This window comes from Cibotium barometz, chromosome 54 (assembly GCF_041138505.1).
Source record: "Cibotium barometz isolate CiBa-2024 chromosome 54, ASM4113850v1, whole genome shotgun sequence".
In the NCBI taxonomy this organism is placed as follows: Eukaryota; Viridiplantae; Streptophyta; class Polypodiopsida; order Cyatheales; family Cibotiaceae; genus Cibotium; species Cibotium barometz.
Window position 1 is genome coordinate 29,083,603 of NC_141099.1, and position 24,916 is coordinate 29,108,518.

General features: G+C 46.9%; 1 protein-coding gene across 3 annotated transcripts in view; it reads left to right on the top strand.

Moving 5' to 3' along the window:
* The window catches only part of LOC147608014 (ubiquitin carboxyl-terminal hydrolase 5-like), a 64,343-nt gene that overhangs the window by 11,752 nt on the left and 27,675 nt on the right, over positions 1-24,916 (top strand). For all 3 annotated transcript variants that reach the window (XM_086789842.1, XM_086789844.1, XM_086789843.1), the window contains 5 exons: positions 21,535-21,594; positions 21,831-21,926; positions 22,068-22,484; positions 22,643-22,783; positions 22,905-23,075. In XM_086789842.1, coding sequence (XP_086645968.1) covers positions 21,535-21,594; positions 21,831-21,926; positions 22,068-22,484; positions 22,643-22,783; positions 22,905-23,075 — 885 coding nt within the window. The remainder of the gene's footprint in view (positions 1-21,534; positions 21,595-21,830; positions 21,927-22,067; positions 22,485-22,642; positions 22,784-22,904; positions 23,076-24,916) is intronic.

Sequence of the window (24,916 nt, forward strand, 5' to 3'; positions counted from 1 at the left end):
CATCTTATGATGCGTTTCAGCCGCCTGGTTCTGTGAGCATCCTTTTGGTCCTTCTCAAATCCTTGCTCCAAGTCTTGCTCCAGTTTACACTGCCATCAGTGCTCTGTGCTCTGTGCTTTGTCATCCTGGTTCTTCTACTGGGTTCATACTCTTTATCTGGTTGCCTTTTCTGGATCTAGCCCTGAGAATGTCCATGGCATCTGTGATGCACATGACAAATAAACCCAGAGCACATGGCAAAGTTGTTCTTAGCATAGATTTTCAAACATCATGGCATGCCCAAGTCTATTGTGGGGGATAGAGATCCTCGGACTACCAGTTTATTTTGGCGGGCATTGTTTGATAATATGGGCACAAAGTTTAGTTTTTCATCAGCCTATCATCCTCAGACGGATGGTCAGAGTGAAATAGCAAATTCAGGTGTGCTTGACTTGCTCAAGTGTTATGTATATGAGCAGAAGTCAGATTGGGAAAAGTATTTGCCATTGGTTGAGTTTGCATACAATAACACAGTGCATTCTTCAACTAATAAGGCTCCATTTGAGGTAGTCTATGGCAAGGTGGTACTTCCACTTATTTTACGAACAAAAGATGAAATCTTTGTAGCAGATGAGTATATCCGTGATTTGGATACTGCGTTTGTGTAGGTTTGGATAGCCATAGAAAGATCTCAAGCTAAGCAGAAAAAGGCAGTTGACAAACACAGGTGAGAGGTGGTTTTCAAGGAAGGTGATTGGGTATTACTAAAGTTTGAAAAAAGCACGTCTTCGGAAGCGGCCAGGTAAGGAAGGCCTGTTTCCTAAGCTTTCAAACAGGTATTACGGGCCATTCCAAATTTTGCAGAAAATAAATGAAGTGGCATATAGATTGGTATTGTTCGATCACTGGAAAATACACAATTCCTTTCATATCAGTTTGCTGAGGCCTTATGTGGGACCACCTCCTATGGAACCAGTTTTGGAAGATCCACTAGAGTGGATGAATTTGAGGAGGTATTGCAACCTGAGCAGATAGTTTTTCCTAAAGAGCGCAAGCATGCAAGTGGCAAGCTAGTGCGTAGGTATCTTGTGAAGTTTAAAAACTATTCGGCTATGGATGCAAAATGGATGGACAAGGATTATTTTGTGGATTACCCTGGACTTCTGAAGGCCTACTTGGAAGCTTTTCTGGCATGTGGAGCCTGACATGACATACATGTATGGCTGGTGTAGCCTGACATGGTGTGTCTGTGTGGCATATGGAGCCTGACATGATAGTACATGTATGGCTGGTGTAGCCTGACATGATAGTACATGTGTGGCTTGTGGGGCGTGACATGGTGTACATGTATGGCCATGGAGCTTGACATGATGAAAGTCTATGGGACTAGCTATCTTGGAGATCTTGTGTGTTTATGTTCTGGGAAGGTTCCGGAAGGATCATGAGCCCTGGACATTTTATCGGATACAAGTGAGCAGATGGGTGTTTCTTCCAATATAATTGCACTCGTGTGTGCATGACTTTTATTTTATCTTTGGATGAGTTGTCTTTTTTGCCTGGACAATGCCTGAGATTTCTGCCTGTGTTGTCCATGGGGTTGGAGATGCCTAGGCACCCTGTGGATGTGTATGTGCACACCTGTTTGGGACTGACAGGTGGTAAGTATTCCCAAAAACTCAATTTACAGCTTTATGAGTTCACGTGTTAATAATTGTTTGTGTATGCGCAATAATTGCAGAACTCTACACACATGCTCCTCATGCTCTTCCATTGATTTGGAATAGATTAAGATGTCAGCTGGCCGACGGATTTACAGCTTGAATAGAGGCTGGACAGAGGTTAAAAACAGGGAGGAAGAGCTTGTCGTGGGCTTCTAGACATTTTTTCTTCCGACTGGAGGTTTGTAGGCTCGTGCACAACTGCTGGTCGCTTTCTTCTGTGGCTACTCAGGGCTGGTCAACTGCTGAAAGCAGCCTTTGAGGGCTGGTCGACTTGCTCTATGAGCCAGACTGGAGGAAGATGATAATGTTGAGTTGTCCCGGGCTGATGTGGGAGTGCTATGGGCTGTCCATAGTTGTCATGCATGTGCTTGATGCTGGGAATGCTCACTTTTGCTGAGAATTGTCAGCAAATTCGGATTATGTGATGTTTTCTTGTTTTCATATTGTATTGGAAGAAACAGGTGCAGCCAGTGGTGAACCTTGGGCACCTGCAAAGTTGTATTGGAAGCAGACTCCTTTTGGTAATCTAACCATAAAGGGGGAGGGTCAGCCCATCTTCTGGCCCCTAGTGTGGTGTACTGTGCAGATTTGTCATCTTGTTTTATCTGGCATGCATATGTGTATTTTTAGATTTCATGATCGATTAGATTTTCCGTGTTCAGTTGCTTGTTCCGTTTACATTTTCAATTGTATTTAGGGTAGATTTTGGGAAGGACTTCACGGTTGGTATCAGACGACAGGCTTTGGTGGTATTTGACGCTGGATTTAGACATGGGCCTATGGGATTGTGTAGGAAGCCCTAGCCTTGGCTCGGGGGAGATCGGTGGGTGCGGTCGTTGTTGGGAGGTGAGCTAGCCTACTACCTCACGACTTGGTTTAGGACTAACCTTGGTTTTTAGGTGTGTTTAGGATAGATTTCGGGGAGGACTTCACAGTTGGTATCAAAGCAACCCTAACATAGAGGCTGAAGCGGTATGTGTGTCTAGGTGTCATAGCCCCGCAAGATGGCTGCCACGTTGAAAAATATTTTACCCGCCTATTGCTGCCATATTGGCAGTACAGGTGGTTCAAATATTTTTTAGCTCCATTTGGTGTAAATGGATTTGATGGGTTCTGCTTTCTTGTGGTGGGAAGACCACCTTAGGTAACACTTTGTGACTTGTTGGGATGATTGCTGCAAAGTGGTCTTGAAGTAGTTTATTCTTGTAGTTTTCAAGCATGAATTGAAGAAACAATGGGAGCGTTTTATGCAGACGCATGGCAAATCGATAACTGACTATCTCACTCGTTTCTCGAAGCTTTTGCTCATGCTTCCAAGGACTGTCTAGCGGGTGGAGTAGGTTGAGCGATTTGTGGATGGTTTGAAACCATCTTTGCACGTAGACTTTCGTGCACATCGGCCCCGTGATCTTTTAGATGCTGTTCGTCTTGCAACAACCTCGACACACGGGAGAGTTCAAGTATGGGACTCAACAACAGAGGCAACAGAAAGGTAAAGACAAGGGTAGTCAGTCCAAGGCCAAGGTAAGGACAAGGCAAGTGGGGGAGGCTAAAGGATCACATACATTCGGCAACTCAAAAGCCACATTTCCATTATAGATTTGAGGAACCTCTTCTAATTTCTCAATATGTGTGCTTGCTAATAACATTCTATGAAGAACACCAGCATGAGATTCCTCAGACAATACGTATTTCACCACTCTTCTGAAGTGGTGTACCTGTGGGATAATCTTCTATTGTAAAATCAACAATGACTTCTTTTGGGGTGCTTACTGTAGTGTTGCTTGGAACAACAAGGTGTTCTATTGCTATATTTTATCAAGTCTCGGTGACTCGCCTCACCCCCGAAGAGCGTTACGCCAAGATGGTTACTGGACAATGCTTTTATGGCGATTCCATTGAGCATATTGGAAAGGATTGTCATGAAGAACATGAGGAAGTGTAATGTTAAGGGCAAGCAGAAGTTCAAGGAAAAGGCATCGTCTACTGCAGTAGTATCTACGACACCGGCACCATCTACTGCCCCTTCCACTCACACCAATACCACAACTACTCTTCACTTGACACGGCCAAGAGATCATCATCAACAGGTTTCATTTCCCCAACCAAGAGTCACACCTTCATGAAAATATTGCACTGCACTTGTACTCGAAGGAAGATCCGTGGACTGTCTCTTGCAGAGGCTAAAGTAGCTTGGGGATGGGAATACATTCAAAGAAGTTCGGGAAGAAAGGAAGAGCATGCCGTAAAAGCATGGTTGAGGGTCATGAAAAATAGTGTTCGAACTCAAGTGCTCAACTTTCCTTGGCCGACATGATGTGGTGATATGTCGAGGGATGCTTCATGTACATCCGGTCTCGATACTCTTTGATGGAGGAGCCTCACAAGACTATTAGAGACCGTGTGGTTGAGTGATTGAAGTTGCCTACGATGGTGGATAGTCCTAGACACCACCATGAGAGGCAAGCGGAAGAAATCGAACTAGTTTCAGGTTGCGGAGACCTTGGAGGATGCCCCGTTGGCTTTTAGGGAGTTTTCTTAACGTTGGATATTATTCTAGGCCACCCATGGTTGTATGATTCTGTGGGCGTGGTCTACCACAAGGAGCACAAGTTGACTTTCTAGGATATACTCGGCCGCTCCTTTGAGGTAATTGGGGAGTCCTTACCGTCTCACAGAGGCCCTATTACAGTTATATTTGCCCTTCAGATGAAATGGGTGGTACCCAAGGGTGGTCATACATGTATGGTATATGTCCGGGCTATTTAGCCAGATAACTTGGAAGATTTGGCGGCAAATAGACAATGCATTTTGGACAAGCATGGACACTTGTTCATTGTCGATTTGCTCGAGGAGTTTCCTCCACGACCCAAGGACCACCACATTGATCTCAGTCTGATAGATTTTAGGGTTAGGGTTAGCAAGAACGGTGCTAAGTTATGGTGACTCAAAGATCTCCATGATTTGTGTGTGTGTGTAAAAAGATAGAGAGAGAGAGAGGAGAGAGATCAAAAGAGAGATTAAAGCTCTAGAGAGAGAATATGTTGCACGACTCAATGTTCATCTTAATTGATCGATAAATCTTGTATCAAGTACATGCTTTTATAGGCTAATAGCCTTATCTTTGACACATCACATAAAAGGGGGGCAATGACACATGGGTGACGGAGCCAACACATTTGTTCATGTGTGGAGCATCCCACTCGTTCAAAGTGTGTGAGGCGAGATCAAGAAAAGAGGCTTTGTGACACATTACCGCGATGATGACATCACCATGATAGAGATATAGATACCAAGGATGATTCACATCATGGGAAGAGACTTAAAGAGTTCAAGTCAGAGGACAACGATGTGAAGTTTGAGAACGTCAATGGTAGAATGGACACGACAAAAGATCTGGCTTTCATCCGATAGTTTGAGATTGCCTTTTGCTCCGAGCACTTCTCTGAGAAGTCTATGCTTTGTCATGTTGGTATGCATTTGAAATACATGGCTAGTGATTGGTGGTTATCCAAGATCATGGATGGGAGTGCAGCCTGTTCTTGGAAGTTTTCAAGGAGCAACTTCATGCACAGTTTCTTCCTCCCAACTTCGAGAAGGATGTACGGAAGTAATGGGATTGGCTGTCCCAGATTGATGGAGAATCAGTCTCTAGCCAAATTCTTCTCAAGGTAACCCCTCTTATGCATATATTTGAGGAGAATAAGAAGAGGAAGTTTGAGTCAGGATTGTGTTAATACATTCATCCCCAGTTTTTGCCCATTTCTGGTGTCCATTTGATCCCCTTTCGTATGGCCCTTGCTTGTGGGCTGGCCACCCCTTTTTACTATTTTTCTGGGATTTTTCCCAGCCATTTTGGCATTTTTCCAATCGGCCATGTCCAACAGCTCCAGTCGGCCTGTTTATGAGCTCCAGTCGGCCAGCACTTCCCCACTATAAATAGTGGGTGCTGGCCTCTCATTTCTCATTCAGTCTTGTACATATTTTGCTCCCTCACTTATGAGACTAACAATGTCTCTTGCTTGGGACTGTTTTGGTTCAGAATATTCAGCATAGTTTGCTCCATCTCTCTCTCTCTCTCTTGCACTCTCTATTCAGCACATTCTAGTGCCACTCTGCTTCCGCTTTGTGCACTCTTTCATGGTATCATCGCTCCCGGTTTAGCAACCTTTCTGTTGCCCCAGATTCAGCCCTGTTTTCAGCACCTACTCCTCTGAGTTTTCTTCCAGATTCATAGCTTGTGCTGCTGCGTTTTCTGGACAGCACCTTGCTTTTTTTTTTTTTCCGGAAAAAAGATCCTTCTATTAGTTAATGAGAAAACGCCATAAGGCTACAAAGCTCTCCTTGCAAGGAGGGATAAAAACACAGTGAACTCCTGAGCTCCACCCCCGTGGCTGGCCGCTCTCTGGGGGGGGCTACCTAGTAGTACATGTGGGAGGTGAGAAAAGCCAAACTGGAGGCCTGTAGTGCCAAGTGACATCCTCGCCCCTCGCGGTGAGGAAAGGGCCAGGCTGCCAAGTGCGGAGGAAAGCCTTGCGGCGCCCTCTCATGCGATCCGAGTCGCCCTGGAGTTTCCCCCAGTGTCCTCTCAAGGTGTGAATGATGTGCACCCAGAGGGCCTGTATGACCTCCCGGTGGAGTCGCCTGGCGGTCAATGGCCTCCCTGCATCGAGCTCTCCAAATGTGCCAAGCCGTCTGATGGGGAGAAACCTGTCAATTAGGGTTTAGAGTTCATTCATGGGAGACATACACAGAGAAGCAAGGGAGAGAGAGAGAGAGTTGTGGGGATAAGTCAACTCATGAAAAGCATGAGTGTGTGACTCCCCTATCACACATGTATATTGCACTAGTACACATAGTGCACTTAGTACATTAAAAGTACTAAGTGTACTATGTACTATAACTTATGGGCTTGTACACACTATAAGGGTGGGCATAACGCCTTTACCCCAACAACCTCCCACTTAAAGGCAAAGTGCCCTTAAGGAAAGGAAAAGAAAAAATCAGCATGTACATGATAATATACAAGGCCATATCAAGGCTGAAAATGGCCTCATCCAATGCCCATCAAGTGTCTGCAATGAGCAAACCGCTCCGGAGGCAAACTCTTCGTCAACAGATCAGCCGGGTTGTCATCCGTATGAATCTTAACAAGCTGAATTTGCTTGTTCTCTATCACCTCTCTGATGAAGTGATACTTCACATCCACATGCTTCGTCTTTGCATGAAAGACGGATTGCATGAAAGACAGGGTTCTTTGCCAACTGGATGGCACTCTGACTGTCACAATGCAACAATGGAATATCCCCTGTATAACCCAAATCAATCACTAACCGAGATAGCCATAATGCCTCCTTGCAAGCCTCTGTGGCTGCAATATACTCGGCCTCTGTAGTAGATAAGGCAGTGCACTTCTGCATCCTGGATATCCATGACACAGCACCTCCTGTGAATGTAAATACATAACCGGTAGTAGACTTCCGGTTATCTGGATGACCGGCATAATCCGAATCCGTGTAACCATGCACTAATGCATCCTGTTTGCCAAAGCAAATGCACAAATCCTGTGTGCCCTTCAGGTATCTCATGACACCTTTCACTGCTTCCCAATGCTTCTTGCCAGGGTTGGCCATGTATCTAGAAACCACTCCCACTGCAAATGCAATGTCCGGCCTAGTAGCAACCATGGCATACATGAGACTGCCACAAGCTGAAGCATACGGAATCTTGGCCATATCAGCCCTGTCTCTATCTGACTGTGGGCTGTCCATAGCACTGAGTTTCACATATGGAGGCAAAGGAGTACTAGCTTTCTTCCCCCCGTCCATATTGAACCTCTGCAAGACTTTGCCAATGTATTCCTTCTGAGACAAATACAACACATGCTGATTTCTGTCCCGAAGTATCCGCATACCCAAAATGTGATTTGCATCACCCAAATCCTTCATATCAAAGGTTTCATGCAGCCTCTTTTTCAAAGCATCCATCTCTTTACGAGATTTCCCGGCAATCAACATATCATCAACATACAAAATGAGAATCAATAGACTGCCATCCAAAGCTTTCTTGGTGTACAAGCAGTGATCTATGTCACTTCTCCTGAATTTCTGAGATTTCATGAATGTATCAAATTTGTGATACCATTCCCTTGGTGCCTGTTTGAGCCCATAAAGACTCTTTTTCAGCTTGCATACAAGCTTCTCCTTTCCATTTACTGCATAACCCTCTGGCTGCTGCATATATATCTCCTCATGGAGATCACCGTGAAGAAAAGCAGTCTTCACATCCATCTGAATCAAGTCCAGATCATCATGTGCAACCAAAGCTAACACAGCTCTAAGTGTGGTCATTTTGACCACTGGAGAGAAGATCTCATCAAAGTCCACACCATATTCCTGCTTGAAGCCCTTAGCCACTAACCTGGCTTTGTATCTTGGCTTAGCATCTGATGCAACTTTGAGCCTGTATACCCACTTGCATGGCAAAACCTTCTTGCCTGCAGGCAAAGGCACCAACTTCCAAGTTCCATTTTTATGCAGAGAATCCATCTCTGATTTCATGGCACGCTCCCAAAGAGCCTTGTCTGCCCTCTGTAAAGCCTCTTTGTAACATGAGGGCTCCCCACAGTCAGTTAGCATCAAGTAGTCAACCCCTGGAACAAACCTGTCAGGGGCTCTGGAGGGTCTAGTGGACCTCCGTACCCAATGACCATCATTTGCAGGTTGCTGTCCAGCCTGCATATCACCCATTGGTGGCTCCTGTTCCATGCCATAAGGCTGAAAAATCATGCCCGGTATCTCCTCCAACTGTGGTATATCCATAGGGATATCTTCTGCCATATCTGGCTGTCCATTTGGACCATTTTCAGCACCATTTAAGGGCTGGTTTTCCTGCTGTAATGGCTGATTTACAGCCCTTTGTTGTTGTCCATGATGTCCATCATCATCAAAGATGACTCTGCCAGGCTCCTGTTGCCTTGCAGGCTCCTTATACATGCATGTTTCATCAAAAATGACATCATTGCTGCGTATGATCTTTTTATTCATGGGATCCCAAAGTCTATACCCCATTTCACCTCTGTCACCATATCCTAGGAATATGCATTTATGAGACTTAGGATCAAGTTTGGTGCGCATTTCCCTGCGTATGTGCACGTACGCAACGCAACCAAACACTCTCAAGTGCTTGTATGACGGAGGCTTCCCTGTCCATACTTCTTCTGGCGCTTTCCCACCAAGCCTCGTGTTAGGTGACCTGTTTATAAGGTGAACGGCTGTCATAACAGCTTCAGCCCAAAAACCATGAGGTAATGCAGCATGTGACAACATAGAACGGACCTTCTCCTGAATGGTCCTGTTCATCCTCTCTGCTGTCCCGTTTTGTGGAGGATCATAAGGAGTAGAGAGCTCCCTCTTGATGCCTTTAGCATCACAAAAGTCCTGAAACTGTTTGGACGTATACTCTCCACCATTGTCGGAACGCAAAGCCTTCAGTGTTTTGCCAGTTTGATTCTCAACAAGAGCAACAAACTTCTCAAACACTGAGAATGTATCACTCTTCAAACGAAGAGGATAGACCCACACCTTGCGTGTGGCATCATCAATAAAAGACACAAAATATTTTGCCCCTCCCAAAGAAAGCTGAGGCATCTCACATACATCTGTATGCACAAGCTCTAACTGAGCATCTTTCTGTCCAAGAGCTTTCTTGTGGGGGCACTGTAGTTGCCTACCATATATACAATGCTCACAAAATTGAAAACTTGAAAACTTTAGAGAAGGCAAGTAACCCAAACGAGACAATTGCTCCATTCCTTTGACACTCATGTGTCCCAACCGGCTATGCCACATAGAAATTTCCGGCAGCTCGGTTGCATTTACATTAGCATGGTGACAAACACCTGCATGCATGAAATAAAGAGTGTCCACCTTAGAGCCTCTGGCAACAACCAGTGAGCCCTTACTAATCTTCCACTTTCCACTACCAAATGTGGTAACATAATCAGCATCATCAAGCTGTCCAGTAGAAAGCAGATTCTTCTTGATCTCAGGCACATGCCTGACATCATGGAGCATAAGCTGTGAGCCATCTGAAAATACAAGCCTCACATCACCTCTGCCAAGAATTTTGCATGCATGGTTATCACCCAAATAAACCACTCCTTCATTGCCAGCAGTGTACCTGACAAACAAGTCTCTGCAACCTGTGACATGAAAGGAGGCACCTGAATCAATGATCCATGAGTGCATACCATGACCACCTGTAAGAAGTGAATGGGCATCAAGTGAAGACGTAAATAGGACCTCATCCTCACTGCCACCTGCATGTGACACATTGATTTCTTCGATCTTGACTCCACTTTTGCCCTTTGGCTTTACATCTTTGGCTTCATCCTTCTCTTTGTCTTTGCCTTTTCCCTTTTCTTTTTGATCATTTTTCCATTTGTAGCATTGCTTTTTGATGTGTCCCTTTTTGCCACAATAATGGCATTCCAAATCCTTTTTGGAGCGAGACTTGCTCCTTCCCCTTTCTTGGCTTTTCCCCCTTTGCTGGGATCTCCCACGTGCATTCATTGCATTAGACTTGCCAACAGAGTTGTTTTTCCTGTTCATCTCTTCTTGAAGAAGAGCACCCTCAACATCTGCATATGACAGCATAGCATTCGAATTGCTAGTGGCTGTCCTAAATGTGTCCCAACTCTCTGGCAAAGTGCATAACAAAAAGGTGGCTTTGAACTCATCGTCCATCGCCAACTTTTGATTGATGACCTGGCTGACAATACCATTAAACTCATTGAGATGGGCTGTCATAGAAGCCCCTTCCTTCATCTGAAGACCTATGAGTTTCTTCAACCAATACACTTTGCTTGAGGCACTTTGTTGGGCATACAAGTCCTGCAATCTCTGCCACATTCCCCAAGCTGTCTTCTCTTCACGAATGCTGAAAAGTAATGAGTCTGACACAGACAACATGATAGTAGATCTTGCCAGCTCATCCATATCTTCCCACTCTTCAGCTGTAAGAGAAGCGGGCATCACACCCCTTTCTTTGATAGGTTTGTGCTGCTTTTCTGAAGCAACACATTGTAGCACTGGGTTTGCCAAATATCATAGTTATGCGAGCCTTCAAGCTTCTTGATGTGAAGCAATGAAGAGCTCTCACCTGTGGTTGCCATAGCAAAATGCAACCTGTAATGCCTGACTCCCTGCAAATGTGCAAACACTGCACCCAAAAGATGTGCAAACACTGCACCCAAAGCACACAAAGTGCTCACAAATGTTCTCCCAAGCTTTATCTCCCACTGCGGAAGCAAGAATGCAACTTTTCTCCCACTTTTTGTGATGAAAACACCAAAATCTGGTTGCTGCAGATTTTGGACAGCACCTTGAATGTGCTCTTTTGCCCTTCCAAAGTACTGTACAGCAGTACTAAGTGCTTACAAATGATGTACCAAACCTGTACCGGCAATTTCAGCAGCTGAATTTGAACCTTTTGATCACTCAAAACAGTGTACAGCCATGTCAAAACATGCACAAAGCTGTGCCAAATCTGTACCAGCAGGTACAATAGCAATAAATGCTCTCCTGGCTGTCCAAATGAGTGAAAATCAGACTTTTACAGTCCTGTACACTGCATAAAACAGTCCCGAACAGAAATTGGGCAAAAGCCCCTTGACTGCAAGCTGATTTTTGAGGATTCAAGGCATAAAAGTCTCGCCTGCTGCTTTGCCAAGCTCAACAAGCATACAAACTTGAAAAGCCCCTTGATTTGAGATCAATTTCTGATCATGCATGGTACATTGGCGCACATGAAGGCATCCAGAGTGTTCACGATGCTTCCCCCTGGCCACATATACATCAAATACATGAAAGCCCCTTGATTTACAGGCACATTGAGTGCTTGTAAGGCATCAGCACATTATCCACAGCATCAAATGCGATTGCCTGCATGCAAATCAACTCAATCGGCACAAAAGCCCCTTGATTTGCACTGCAATTTGCTGCAATTTGCTGCGATTTTGCCCAAATGTGCGATTTTTCACATCATACAGCATGTATGAGTGTTTAATTGCACAATTACATCAAAAGCCCCAAATTTCGACATCCAATTTCCTGCAAATTGATCCTGATTTGACCAATTTCCTGCAAATTTTTCCTGATTGTGACCAATGTCACCCAATTTTGCCAATTTTGCTCAAAATTGAGCAATTTGGGCACCTGTACCTGCTCAATTGCTTGAATTGATAAGAAATTCGCAAAATTGAAGCAAAAATACCTCTGAAATTACTGATTTTTCTTGCAGGAAAGGAGAGCGTCGATTTTGCTGTTGATGCTGCTGCTTGCAAGCTTCTGTGCAGGTGGACACAAGGGAGTCTTGCCAAGCCTTGTGCAGAAGGCTTTCATTTAGCTCTGAGACTCCAGCCCAGCGGTCTTGAAGGACCCTTCTCTGCCAGATGACGAGTGCTCGTTGCTGATTACAGGCGCTCGTCTGTACTGTTGACGACGCTACGGGTTGGCTACGCGAGTTGACTGGCGCCGGGGCCTACTAGCCTTGCTGCCAGTGCTCCACGCTCCACGCTCACCGCACCATGCTTACTGATTCGCACGCTTATGGCCGGCGCCACCATGCTTACTGATTCGCACGCTTATGAGCGCCACCTTGTGTTCGCTCCACGTTGACGCATGAAAGCCTTCGTTGGCTGCGAACACTCAACGCTCGCCCTGGCGCCTTCTTCGCTCCACGCTGAAGTGGTTAATACGCCTAGCGCCAGTACGCCCAGCGCTATCTCCACCAGCAGCGCTAGTCTTCGCCAAGCCTTGTGCCACGTGCTCGTATGCAGAAGTGGCTGCCCCAGCCACGCTACAGCCAGGCCTGAGTATGGTCGTGTGCTGCCTCAGCCAGGCCTTGCTGCGAATCTGATAGGCTCACACAGAAGAAAAAACGACCAGCAGCTCACACAGAGGCAGGAAGAGGGAAGAGGGAGGGAAGACCTTGCTCTGATACCAGTTGATGGGGAGAAACCTGTCAATTAGGGTTTAGAGTTCATTCATGGGAGACATACACAGAGAAGCAAGGGAGAGAGAGAGAGAGTTGTGGGGATAAGTCAACTCATGAAAAGCATGAGTGTGTGACTCCCCTATCACACATGTATATTGCACTAGTACACATAGTGCACTTAGTACATTAAAAGTACTAAGTGTACTATGTACTATAACTTATGGGCTTGTACACACTATAAGGGTGGGCATAACGCCTTTACCCCAACACCGTCATGCTGCTGATCAACTCCCATCTGTGCCCGACCCCCTTCTGAGGGGCTGCCAAAGAGAAGTCTGGCGTCGGAACCACCGCCATCACCCTGTCAGAGACCTGGATGGTCGCACTGCCAGGGACGTCCTCATATCCAAGGGCCGGGCCGCTGTCCATGGCCCAAGCCACCGCACCCCACGTCACCAGCATCTCACCTGGTGAGCCTGCAAAAACCATCCTGAGAGCGCGCTGCCAGACCTGCTGTGCCTGTGGGCAATCCCATAAGCAGTGCCGCTGCGACTCCTGTGCATGGCCGCACCGAGGGCAAGACGCTGGGTGATTGCCGAAAGCTAGCCAAGCCCCCACAGCCAGTCCTCTATGCGCTGTGAGCCAGAGAAACAACGTCACCTTCCGGGGCTGGAAGCTGGCCCAAAGGCGCTGCCAGAAGTCCCGAAGAAAGGCAGGGGAGAGCCCCTGTCGCCGCCAATGCTCGGCCGCCGCCGGGGTGCTCGCTATCCTGTGTCTCTGAATCCGCCGCCCCAGCCTCGCTGTGTACTGAAAAAAGGGGATGCCTGGGCTGGTATGGGCCAAGTAGGGATCTCGCCAAAACCACTCACCTGGATCCCACTGAAGGTGAATAAGAGGCCTGCTGTCCCAAGCCCATAATCTCCAAGAACAGTCCTCCCCTATCGAGGCCGGTGAGGGGTCTACATGCCACTGTCTCTGATGAAAGCCGACCACCCGCACCCTCTGAAGAATACATCCCTGGAGCCCATCCAAATCTAGTCGTGTCCTCTGAAGCTGGCCACCCTCTCCCACCTCGAAAGTGAGTGGGGCGACTCTCTCCGCAGTGCCGCAGACCGCTAGAAGGATCTCATGCCGAGTAAAGACACCCATCCACTGTGGAGGTGGAGGGTCTTGTACTGGGGTCCGCCACTCCCTAGGGATGGCCGCCTCAATGTCCTGTCTCATCAACTCTCTGCCCCTCATCCCACTGAGTCTCCTCTCCTGAGCCTCTAGAGGCAGCTGCTGAAAACCTATCCAGTCGTCTAGGGACTGGGCTGGGCCTGAGCTCAGCGGGCCCCACGACACGTGAGACCGCGATCCAACCATATGGCCACTGGGGAGACGAATCAAGGGGTTCCAGATCAAAGACTGCCTCAGGCGCTCCTCATCGGTGCCCGGGGGAGTCTGGAAGAGTGACGGCCTCAGATGCGACCAGGCCCTCAGAAGGCTAGCTGCAAAACGCTCCTCGAAGCCAAGGCCCACTCCTCTGGATCGCTGCTCTGTAAAGATCCACCTGATGCTGGGGGTCCAGGGGCCGCTAAGAGAAGGGGTGCGGCTGAGCATCCTGGAAACAAGAAACTCCTTCCACGGCTCAGCGCCTGGCAGGAGGCCACGAACTACCAACTTGCCAAGCAATGCTCGGCTTTGGCAAATAGGATCAACAATGCCCAGGCCGCCTCTCTCCCTTGGCTGAGTGATCACCGCCCATGCCACCTTGGCCCTGGCGGGCCGCCCGTCGCCACCGGACCAAAGAAAGTTCCTGATGAGCCTTTGCACCTGGCCAATGCATGCCCGAGAGAAGGCCCAGCAAGAAGTGATGTACCACATAGTAGCAAGCAGAACCTGGTTGGCCACAACTACTCGGCCAGCCAGAGATAAACGAGCGGTACTCCAATACAGAAGCTTCTTCCGAATGCTCAGAAGAAGGGGGGCTATCTGCTGCTCCGGAGATATGTCAATGCCCACATAGCATCCCAAATAACGCACTGTAGTGCCGGGGGGCAGCCACTGAAAACCGTCAACTGGCCTCCAAGTCGGGGGGGGCATAGAGCTGACCCACAGCCCACACGACTTGTGCCAGTTGATCAAAGCGCCCGAAGCTCTGCAAAACCTGTCCATGGCTAAGGCGAAGCGGCGGAGGTTCTCCTCACCTCCCTGAAGATAGACAGCAGTGTCATCCGCAAACTCCGAGTCTAGGAGCTCCTCCGAGGTGCGGATGGGAAGCTGGAGGCCCCGCAAACCTGTATCCTGTGCCGTCAAAAAAGTGCTCATGGCCTCCGCCACAAAAAGAAAAAGAAAGGGCGCCAAGGGGCACCCCTGCCGCACCGAGCGCGAGAGCTGGAACCTCTCCGCGCACGCCCTGTATCAGCACCTGGCTATGAGCCGATGTGTAGAGTGCAGAGACCCCACGGATCCACTGAGGGGGGAAGCCCATCCTCTCCATAGTGCCTTCCAAGAAGGCCCAGTCCACCCGATCATATGCCTTCTCGAAGTCGAGAAGGAGCACTGCCAGATCCTCCTGTCGAAATCTAGCCAGAGCCGTAGCCTCCCAGAAAGAGAAAATGTTATCCAGAATGCTCCTATCCTGGATGAAGCCAGTCTGCGTGGAGTGGATGATGTCCGGAAGGTGAGGCTGAAGCCGCCTGCTGATCGCCTTAGCTAGGACCTTGTAGGCCGTGCCTAGCAAGGTGATCGGTCTCCACTGTCTAATCTCCAGTCTGTCTCCTCCCTCTTTGGGGATCAAGTGGATCAACCCCTCTGCCATGCTGTCCGGCATGACTCCTGACTCCATAATCTCCTGGAATGCCAATCTGAAGCCCCTGTGTAAGAGGCCCCAGTACCTCTGGAAGAAAGCCACCGAAAGACCGTCCTCTCCTGGGCATTTGCCCCGAGGTAATGCCTGAAGAGCCTCCTCCAGTTCCGTATCCGAGAAGGGGGGGAGAAGGGAGTGCTGCAAATGGGCCGGCACAACCGGTCTCGTGAAGCTCCAGACTGCCTCCCGAGCCTCTCTCACCCTGTCATCTGCTGGCTTAGCAGAGAGAAGGTCCCTGTAAAAATCTGTGGCTATAGCCCGAACCCTGGGGGGATCCACCACAACCTGGCCATCAGCCTGCCGAAGACGCCTGAGACCCTCTCGTCTGAAGCGAGGCCCTGTCGCCTCAAAGAAATCTCGAGTCACTCAGTCTCCAGCCTGTGTCCAAAAAGAAGCCCGAGCATGGAATCGGAACTCCACCCTCCTCTCCTCGATGGATCTGATCTCCGTGCGAGCTGACTCCATCTGCTTTGAGATCCAAGGGCTCGTAGGATCCCTCTCCTGGAGTCTCTGGAGGGACGCTAGACTCCTCCGTAGGCTCCTCTCCTGCTCTCTGAAGGCCTCCAGCCGGTCCAAGGCAGCCTGTCTGAGCATCTGGCTGATCTCCTGCAAGCCACTGGCAAGATCGCTGGCTGCCGATCCTCTCCTGAACTGTAGCTCCTGCCAGACCTGCTCAACTCTGATCGCAATCTCGGGCTCCTCTATGAGACAATCTGGAATCCGGACGCTCTGGCCCTGCTCTCCTCTCGTGGGGTCCTCGATCTGGAGAAGCACTGGATAGTGGTCTGAAAACGAGGAGCCTGCAAGTATGCCCACTGTGCCACCTCTATCACAGGCCCACTCATCAATGTAAAACCTGTCGATGCGGGATAGGTTAACTCCTGTGGCCCGTCTATCCGAGCGCGAGAAAGATAGACTCCCCTGCAACCTGCCAAACTCCGGGAGAGTCCACGGATCCTGGCCTCTCACCTGTAGCACTAGTTCCTCCCAGGCAGCGAGCTCCGGCCCATGAATGGTCTCCTGGCTGCCCCCCATCCTGTCCTCTGCATCCTCCAGCATGTTGCAATCCCCTCCGAGGCACCAGTGGTCTGCCAAGGGGAGGGACTGCCTAATGGTGCTCCAGAACTCGGCTCTCCCGGTCGCCCCATTAGGGGCGTAGAAGTTGAGGAAGCCAATGCGGTCTTCCCCAACCCGAAGGATGATCCACTGCGCACGACCCTGGACCAGAATGCCAGAGTCCACAACCTCGGATAGAAGCTGCTCGCTGACTGAGATGCATACTCCACCCGGACAGCACCCTGCTGGTTGCTTTTCCTTCAGATTGGCTTCACCAATTCAGCCATCTGGCTCTTGTTGATCAGCGTTTCATTGCCCACTTGGAGATTGGACTGTAGGCGGCCTGTTTTCTGCAGGACAGCACTTGTTCACTGCTGCGTTTTCCTCTCCAGTGGCCCTTTCCCTTTATAGAGGGGGCTTGTGGTGTTGCAGGCTTTGGTGGCACTCTTGGTACCTGTGAAGGACACTTCTTCTTCAGAGATTGTGCGTTTTCTTGAGGAGAGCCCAAGCTACTGCCTTTGTTGTTGCCTTTCCCTCGTGCACCCTCTTACAGCATATTCCCTGGCCCTGTGTGGCTACCTTTTCTCTCTATATCAAATCCGCATTTTTTGCTTCCCTGTTCTAGTGACCTCAAGGTTGGAGGTATAGTCGACAGAAGGATTCTCGGGTGCTTCTGCGTTTTTTGCTACAGGAGGATTCTCGGGTGCTGTCCAGCCTCTTTGGGCTGCGTTTTGGTGGGAGGAAAGACCCTATATCAGCATTTTCTGATTTGGACAGTTTTATCTTATGAGGGTTGGTTCTCTTGATTGGATCAATGATGACAACTTCAGATTTGGCTCCCGTACCACTCTCTTGTTATTTCCTTGATGAGGTAGACAAGTTGGATGGTGGTACCTTTCAGTCATGGAAGTTGCAGGTTACTTCTATTCTCAGGGAGTATGGTTTGATGGAGTTTCTCTCGTACAAGAATCAGTGCTTGCCGGACCTTGCCTCTGCGGAGGATGTGTGTCGGTGGAGGAAGACTGACGGACAGATCTATGGCTTTCTCCTCCTGAATTGTCAGGATTCGGTTCTTCGACACTTCATCTATGCTCCTGATGATGCTTCTACCTTCTATGTGTGGTAGTTGCTTTGTGACCTGTATGGTGATGCCAGTGATCGGCAGATGCTTTCTGCTTCTGGGTGTTGTGCACTCAGGATACTTCTTTTGGAGATGTTCCTGTAGCGAAGGATATTGGGCCAGTTTTGCTCATTGCATCTGAGGAGTTTGTTTCTCCTGTTGCCCTGCCTTCAGTTTCTGTGTATACTTCTCCTTGCCAGGATGATATCTCTGGTAATGTTTTTGAGGAAGAGAGTGGGCTATCTTTGCTCACAATTTCTGAGGGGGATTTTTCTCCTATTGCTTTGTCTCCGATTCTTTCTTCGTTAGCCAGTGACCAGGATGTGTTGCTGGTCCCTTTGCCTTCTATGGAGGAGCCCACTTCTACGTTGTGTTATGCTATTGAGGAGGCTACTACTACTTCAGTTACCACTACAGAGAATGTTCCTACTTCCCTTACTCTGTGTGAGGATTTTGGATTGCGGTCAGGTGTGTCCGTGACCATGCCTGGGGCACAGTGGTACTTCCAGGGATTGAAGGATTGGGATTTGGATTGGTTGGGCCTATGGAGTCCCGACATCAGTTTTCAGAGGGGGCAGTTGAGTTCTTACATCTGGCAATGCCGACCTTTGAGAAGGGTGCTATTATACAGCATTTGGCTACTCTTGGTACAGAGTTGGAGCAGATGGACTCTATTTCTTTTGAGGGTATTATCTTCTTGGAGCTACAGGCTTCTAGGGATTCCTGTGACACTGTGTTTATATTTGGGTTTGGCACCGATATTTGGAGCAGCACGATGCAATCTTCATGGTTGATTTCTTCTAGAAGAACAGTGTACCTGGTAGCTTGTTCTGTTACTTTTGTAGCTGAGTTACTGTGGAGATTGCTTGTGGAGCTTTCCTGGTACCTGTTGTTGCTGCTTTCTTTTGTCTTTGATAGAGGATGACTTCTTCGGCTTCTCGGAGTTATGTTCAACATCTGGTGTTGAGAGGGGGTGTTAACACATTCATCCCCAGTTTCTGCCCATTTTTGGTGTCCATTTGGTCCCCTTTTGTATGGCCCTTGCTTGTGGGCTGGCCACCCCTTTTTACTATTTTTCTGGGATTTTTCCCAGCCATTTTGGCATTTTTCCAGTCGGCCATGTCCAACAGCTCCAGTCGGCCTGTTTATGAGCTCCAGTCGGCCAGCACTTCCCCGCTATAAATAGTGGGTGCTGGCCTCTCATTTCTCATTCAGTCTTGTACATATTTTGCTCCCACTTATGAGACTAACAGTGTCTCTTGCTTGGGACTGTTTTGGTTCAGTATATTCAGCATAGTTTGCTCCATATCTCTCTCTTTCTTGCACTCTCTGTTCAGCACATTCTAGTGCCACTCTGCTTCCGCTCTGTGCACTCCTTTAGATTGCACTATTATTCAACATAGTGTACAGGTATACCCTAACCAAACTGTTCAATTGCTTATGTACCCAGGATTGATAGCCGAGAGTTTACACATAATGTGACCTTGGGATAGGTCTTCTGCAGTGTAAATTTCAAGGCTGATTTTAATTACAAAAAAGGGTGGACAACAACCTAAATGTAGAAGATGCGGAGGACAGCTCGGATACTACGTTGGGTGGCAAACTTCAAGGACTTGGGCTGTCTAGACATCAGAATGATGAGTACATACATGATGGAAAGTTTCAGATGCGACATCAAGAATCATGTGGCTGCTAAATGTCCAATCGTATTTGGAGCAGACTCCTTTTGGTATTATAATCTAAAGAGGGGGAGGGGGGTGGGTCCGCCCATCTTTGGCCCTTAGTGTGATGTACCATGCATATATTTCATTTGTTGATGAGTGTGTGTGCTTTGTTGCTTTTAGTGATCTTAATCTTGTTTATGGCTAATTGATGCCAAGACATGCTTCGCCCGATGCATCTGGTACCATGAAAGTACATCAAGCAGGTCAATCATTAGCTGGTACTGTCGGTACATATGGTACAACACTTAATACAGCTGCTTCAACAACTGGTACATCTATGCTACGACCAATAGATGATGTCAACAACAGGTTCTGGCCGATACAATAGTTAAGTCTTTATGGAGTTGTACAATACATCAGATTCCATACAGTATGGCCATGTACGGAAGCAGTACGACATGTGCAGTATGGGTTCGGCGGCTGGCGTATCACTTCATCATGGAGAATAGGCGAGTGTAGGTGTTTCCTTCCAGGCTCACCCCTCGCATATCACAAATATATATATATCCATATATACATATTTATACATACATGCATACATACGTTTGAAGCTTTTGCATTTTTTCCTTCTCCACGATTTTCCTTCCATGCTGTTATCTCCGCTTTCTTTTCCCCAAATTATCAAGTTAAGGTTCAAGCCTTAATGCATGTGTAAAGTCCAAGAGCTGTGGGTGCCCAAAAGTAATAAATGGTGTGAATGCCTTCACTCATTGGAAGCCCAAAACAATAAAAAGTCCAGCCTTTTGTTATAAGCTTGTTCACCCATTGTGAACATGCACAAATAACATGTTTTGACTTTGTTTTCGACACAACGGGTGTTCGTGTCAAACCCACGACATGTCAAGCACAGGCCTTGTGTAATCCAACGCATGTGTCCTCTTCTTGGGCACCCACCAGGATGTTGAGGGTGCCCAGAATCTAGATCTAGATAACCTCCCGCTCCCAAAGCCTGTCCAAAAGTCCATAAATCATGTAAATATGATAAATACAGATATATGCCTGTAAGTCCCATAAACTGTGGAAATGGTGACAATCAAACAAGAGTTTGTCATCCACAGGTTTCTTTGCATTGGGATCTTTTCCTATATGAAAGGGCACTTTATATGGACACTGTGCAACTGCAATGCAAGTGGGGGAGAATGTCACACACCTCACCAATAGCAGTGAGACACGGCAGCCTTGGAGCAAGCTGGTCATTAGGAAGTGTGCAAGACAGCCTGTGAGATCAGCCAGTAGAGATGTGTGCGCAGGCAAGAGGGGCAGCAGTATGGGCAGCTGGGCAGTGGGTGATAGGTCATGGGCAGCTGGGCCACATGTGTGAAAACGTTATTGCCAGTTGTGAGCAATTAAAACAAGCCGACCTTAGCAAACGTGGCTGACCAGCATAGGTGGTACCTATATACACTGAAAATCGTCATAATCATTCGCATTCTTCAGCGATCAGAGCCTACAGAGCGTCTCTCTGCAGTACAGGCTGGTCAAGGAGATCTCAGGCTGTGTGTGGACAGAGAATTGACGTCTTCATTCTTAGTCATCTTTTGTACTTGGAGTACAGTTGTAACACTTCTTTCTTGTACATAATACAGATTAGTAGTTTAGGACTCATGTGTACTGAATGTGTGATTCTGCCGCACTCTTTTCTCTCTCAAAACCTTAGCACATAGGCACAAGTGTTCTACAGTCTCACACCGGCCTTAGGGGTACTTGTTCTGTCACTTTATGTTTCAGTGTATCTATATTCCTGCAGCTTGCTTTTGACATTGAATAGCATAGTAAGCCACTTACCACCATACACATATTCTCTGCTGTCAAAGGATCTTACATTGGGCGGGTTGGCTGTTCATGGACACCCCCATTCATAGCCTGCCTGTTTGGATCTTATGGGCTGTTGTCTAAAGAGTGTTACACAATTCATTCTTCACCCACACCACATTGTTACATGTTTTTTGGTTGTGTATATTTTTGAAGTACAAAGAGAATGGTGGGTCTATTTGTTAAATGGAGTCGTTTATTACATGCAGCAGGACACATGTCAATTTGTAGAACCTGGCTATACTTTTTACAGCTTTAATTGCAATATTGCAGGACACTGTGGGAGAACTGTACCAAAGAGCTCGTGAACTCTTGAATCTGGGATCTGAACAGGCAAGTTCGACTGGCTTGTTGGTTTTTGAAAGATTTCATATATGATCAGGGCGTGCTGTGTTTGTGGCCTTGTATTTCTTCATTAATGGCCTAATCCTAAAATGATGCATAGTTGTTGTAGAGCATCATACCCCATGAGTCAGTTACATGAGTTTGAGTTTTACAAGAGGGGGTTTCAGCTGTGGTATAAAGTATGTGGAGGAACAAACAATTCACACAAAAAGTTTCTATGGCAGATACGCATCTGGGATTATTTTGGAAAGATAAAGCATGGCCTGATGAATGATCCCAAGCAAACTCTTGAAGATGCAGATATCCAGATGGATCATGAGGTAGGATTAAGATTTTGCTTTTGCCTTAGTGTTCTGTGCGTTACAATATGATGAATTATTGCAAAATGTTCAAGTCGCTTTGTTTATGAGTAGACCAGCTGCTTTTGGATTTATCTAGGATGTGGCCTTCTGTCGCTATAGGTTCTCTTGGAAGTCCAGGTGGATGGCAGTTGGCCAGATGATAGCCAGAAGTATTCCTCTGAGAACGGTTCCATGGGGAATGAGCTAGCTCTGGTAGCTGTGGAACCGTCCAGGTCAAGCTTCTCTATAGCAGGTGGACCTCCTGGAAGCAGGAACATCACAAGGAGTTCAAGTCCGGACCAATTCTATTCGCATTCAATGAGCAGTCCATATGATGACATGGAGGGAGGGTTTGGGTTTTCTAGTGGAGGTGGCACAAGATCAGGCCCAGGAGGATTAACTGGCCTGCAGAACCTTGGGAATACTTGTTTCATGAATAGTGCCCTGCAATGCTTGGTTCATACACCACAGTTGGTAGACTTTTTTCTGCAAGAATACTTCCAGGAAATAAACCGACAGAATCCACTGGGTATGGAGGTATGGCTCAATGGTGTTTTCTTATTGAGTATATTGAGATGCATTTGAAAAGCAGCTTTTATGCATTTCTCATGCTTTCTAGAGTCATATCTAGCACGAGCACTGGATTGCAGTATTGTCTGTGATTTATAGTGTGTCCTGCAAACTTCTTGATGCAGGGGGAGCTAGCCATTGCATTTGGTGATCTTTTTCGAAAGTTATGGGCACCTGGGAGACAACCAGTTGCACCGAGGGCTTTTAAGGCCAAGTTGGCTCGTTTTGCTCCTCAATTTAGTGGTTACAACCAACACGATTCGCAGGTTTGCTTTTATTCGCAAAGATCAAGAGGGGAATTGAGTTATACATTAGGGAATTGAGTTATACATTATTTTGGGTGGATTTTTTGGTGAACTTGTGGTTCTCCTTGCCCTGTTGTTTCAGGAGCTTTTAGCATTCCTTCTAGATGGTTTACATGAGGATTTGAACCGGGTGAAATTAAAACCATACATTGAGTCAAAAGACATAGACGGACGGCCTGATGAGGAGGTGGCACACGAGAATTGGGAGAACCACAAAGCCCGTAATGACTCGATAATTGTGGATATCTGCCAGGTTAATTTATACCGTTCTTTGACATATATAAATACATACATAAATAAATAAATGTATGTATGTATTTCATCTATATATATATATATCGATAATTGTGGATATCTGCCAGGTTAAGTTATACCGTTCTTTGACATATATAAATACATACATACATAAATAAATGTATGTACATATGTATGTATGTATTTCATCTATATATATATATATATATATATATATATATATATATATATATATATATATATATATATGTATGTATGTATGTATGTATGTATGTATGTATGTATGTATGTATGTCTCTCTCTCTCTCTCTCTCTCTCTCTCTCTCTCTCTCACACACACACACACTCTCTCTCTCTTTCTCTCTCTCTCTCTCTCTATTTCACACACACACACACACACACACACACACACACACACACATTTTTTTACAGTAAAAAACCAGACTTCTATTACCAAGAAGCAATATACATGGGGAGGATGTACTTTAGAGAGAAGTCATCCAAGGAAGAGAGCTAGAAACAGTAGAAAAAACTTCAAACTGTTGGGTATCAATAGCCTCCAGTTGTCGACAGTCATGTAGAAATTGACGAAGATTGGCACCAAAGAAAGCATACACATCTAGAGAAGGCTGTCAAAACATAATATGGTTCCTAGCCTTCCAAATAGTCCAAATTACCTAGTATCTCATCCAAATTATGAAAGTGTCAATTTTCAAATCCAGCCATGCAAGATGGCAAAATATAAAAAATCCAAAAAAATTCTCCTGTGATAAAAGCATTTGAAATCCATGGGTATGCGCGTAAGGAGCGCCACATCACAGCTCTAGATGCTGAAGTTTGCGATGCATAAACACTCACACATTCATATAGCTCTCTTGCTAGTGAAGGTGTTTGCCTAGGACCAAGAGGTCTTGGGTTCAAAGCCCCCCTTGGTGCTTCCTCGGCGGCATCGCCTATGGGTGGATAAATAAGCGGCAACAGGCGGGTGCTTACGAGCAGTGAAAAATCGGTAATTATCTTGTGCCAAAGGTCAGTCGCCTATGTGTGGATTTCTGCTCGGATCTCGGATAAATTTGTGTATTGGAAAGCTCAAGGGTGGCCTATGCACGTGAGGGTTAAGGTAGCTCAGGTTATTATGCTTAGCATGATTTCCTATTTTTTGCCTTTGCTACCTTGGATGCACAAATCTCTTCTCCGTTTGGTTGCTCCCATTCGGTTTATGCTGTGGAAGAGGCAAGGAAATATTATGGGTCAAACATGGATAGCTTGGAATCACATTACGACGCCCAAAAGAATGGGTGGGGCTACTTTACTGGATGTCCGCTTGCATATGGTGGCGCGTAGGTGGGCGCTTTTTCAGGATATGTGTTTGCAGGAGCAGCCTTGGGTATTCATGGCTCGTGACTTGATTGAGTTGGAGGGATTGTCACATGGACGGACACGTGTGCAGGCTTCATGGTGGGACATTGTGAATGCGGCTCATCCTGTCCATATTCGCTCATCTCACATTTTATCGCATATTCTACTTTCTTGGCATGAAGTTCTACTATTGGCTCGGTGGGATCCTGGTCATGAAAGACTACTTTTGAACTCTTTGCAGTTCGAAACATTTGTGGAGTCGCGTGTCATTGTTTGGCCAGACAAAGATGCTTCACGCATACGACTCAACCGCATGGTCAGGTTAGGCTTGGTTAGAATCCGAGATGCTGTGATACCTGGTCGTGACAGGCCATATTCGTTTCGTCGTATTCGGCAGCACTTTAGGGTTCCTCGGACATTTCAGCCACTATGGGTTGACATCATGCATGCAGTTGAGCCTTTTACTCCATTGTCTCGGCC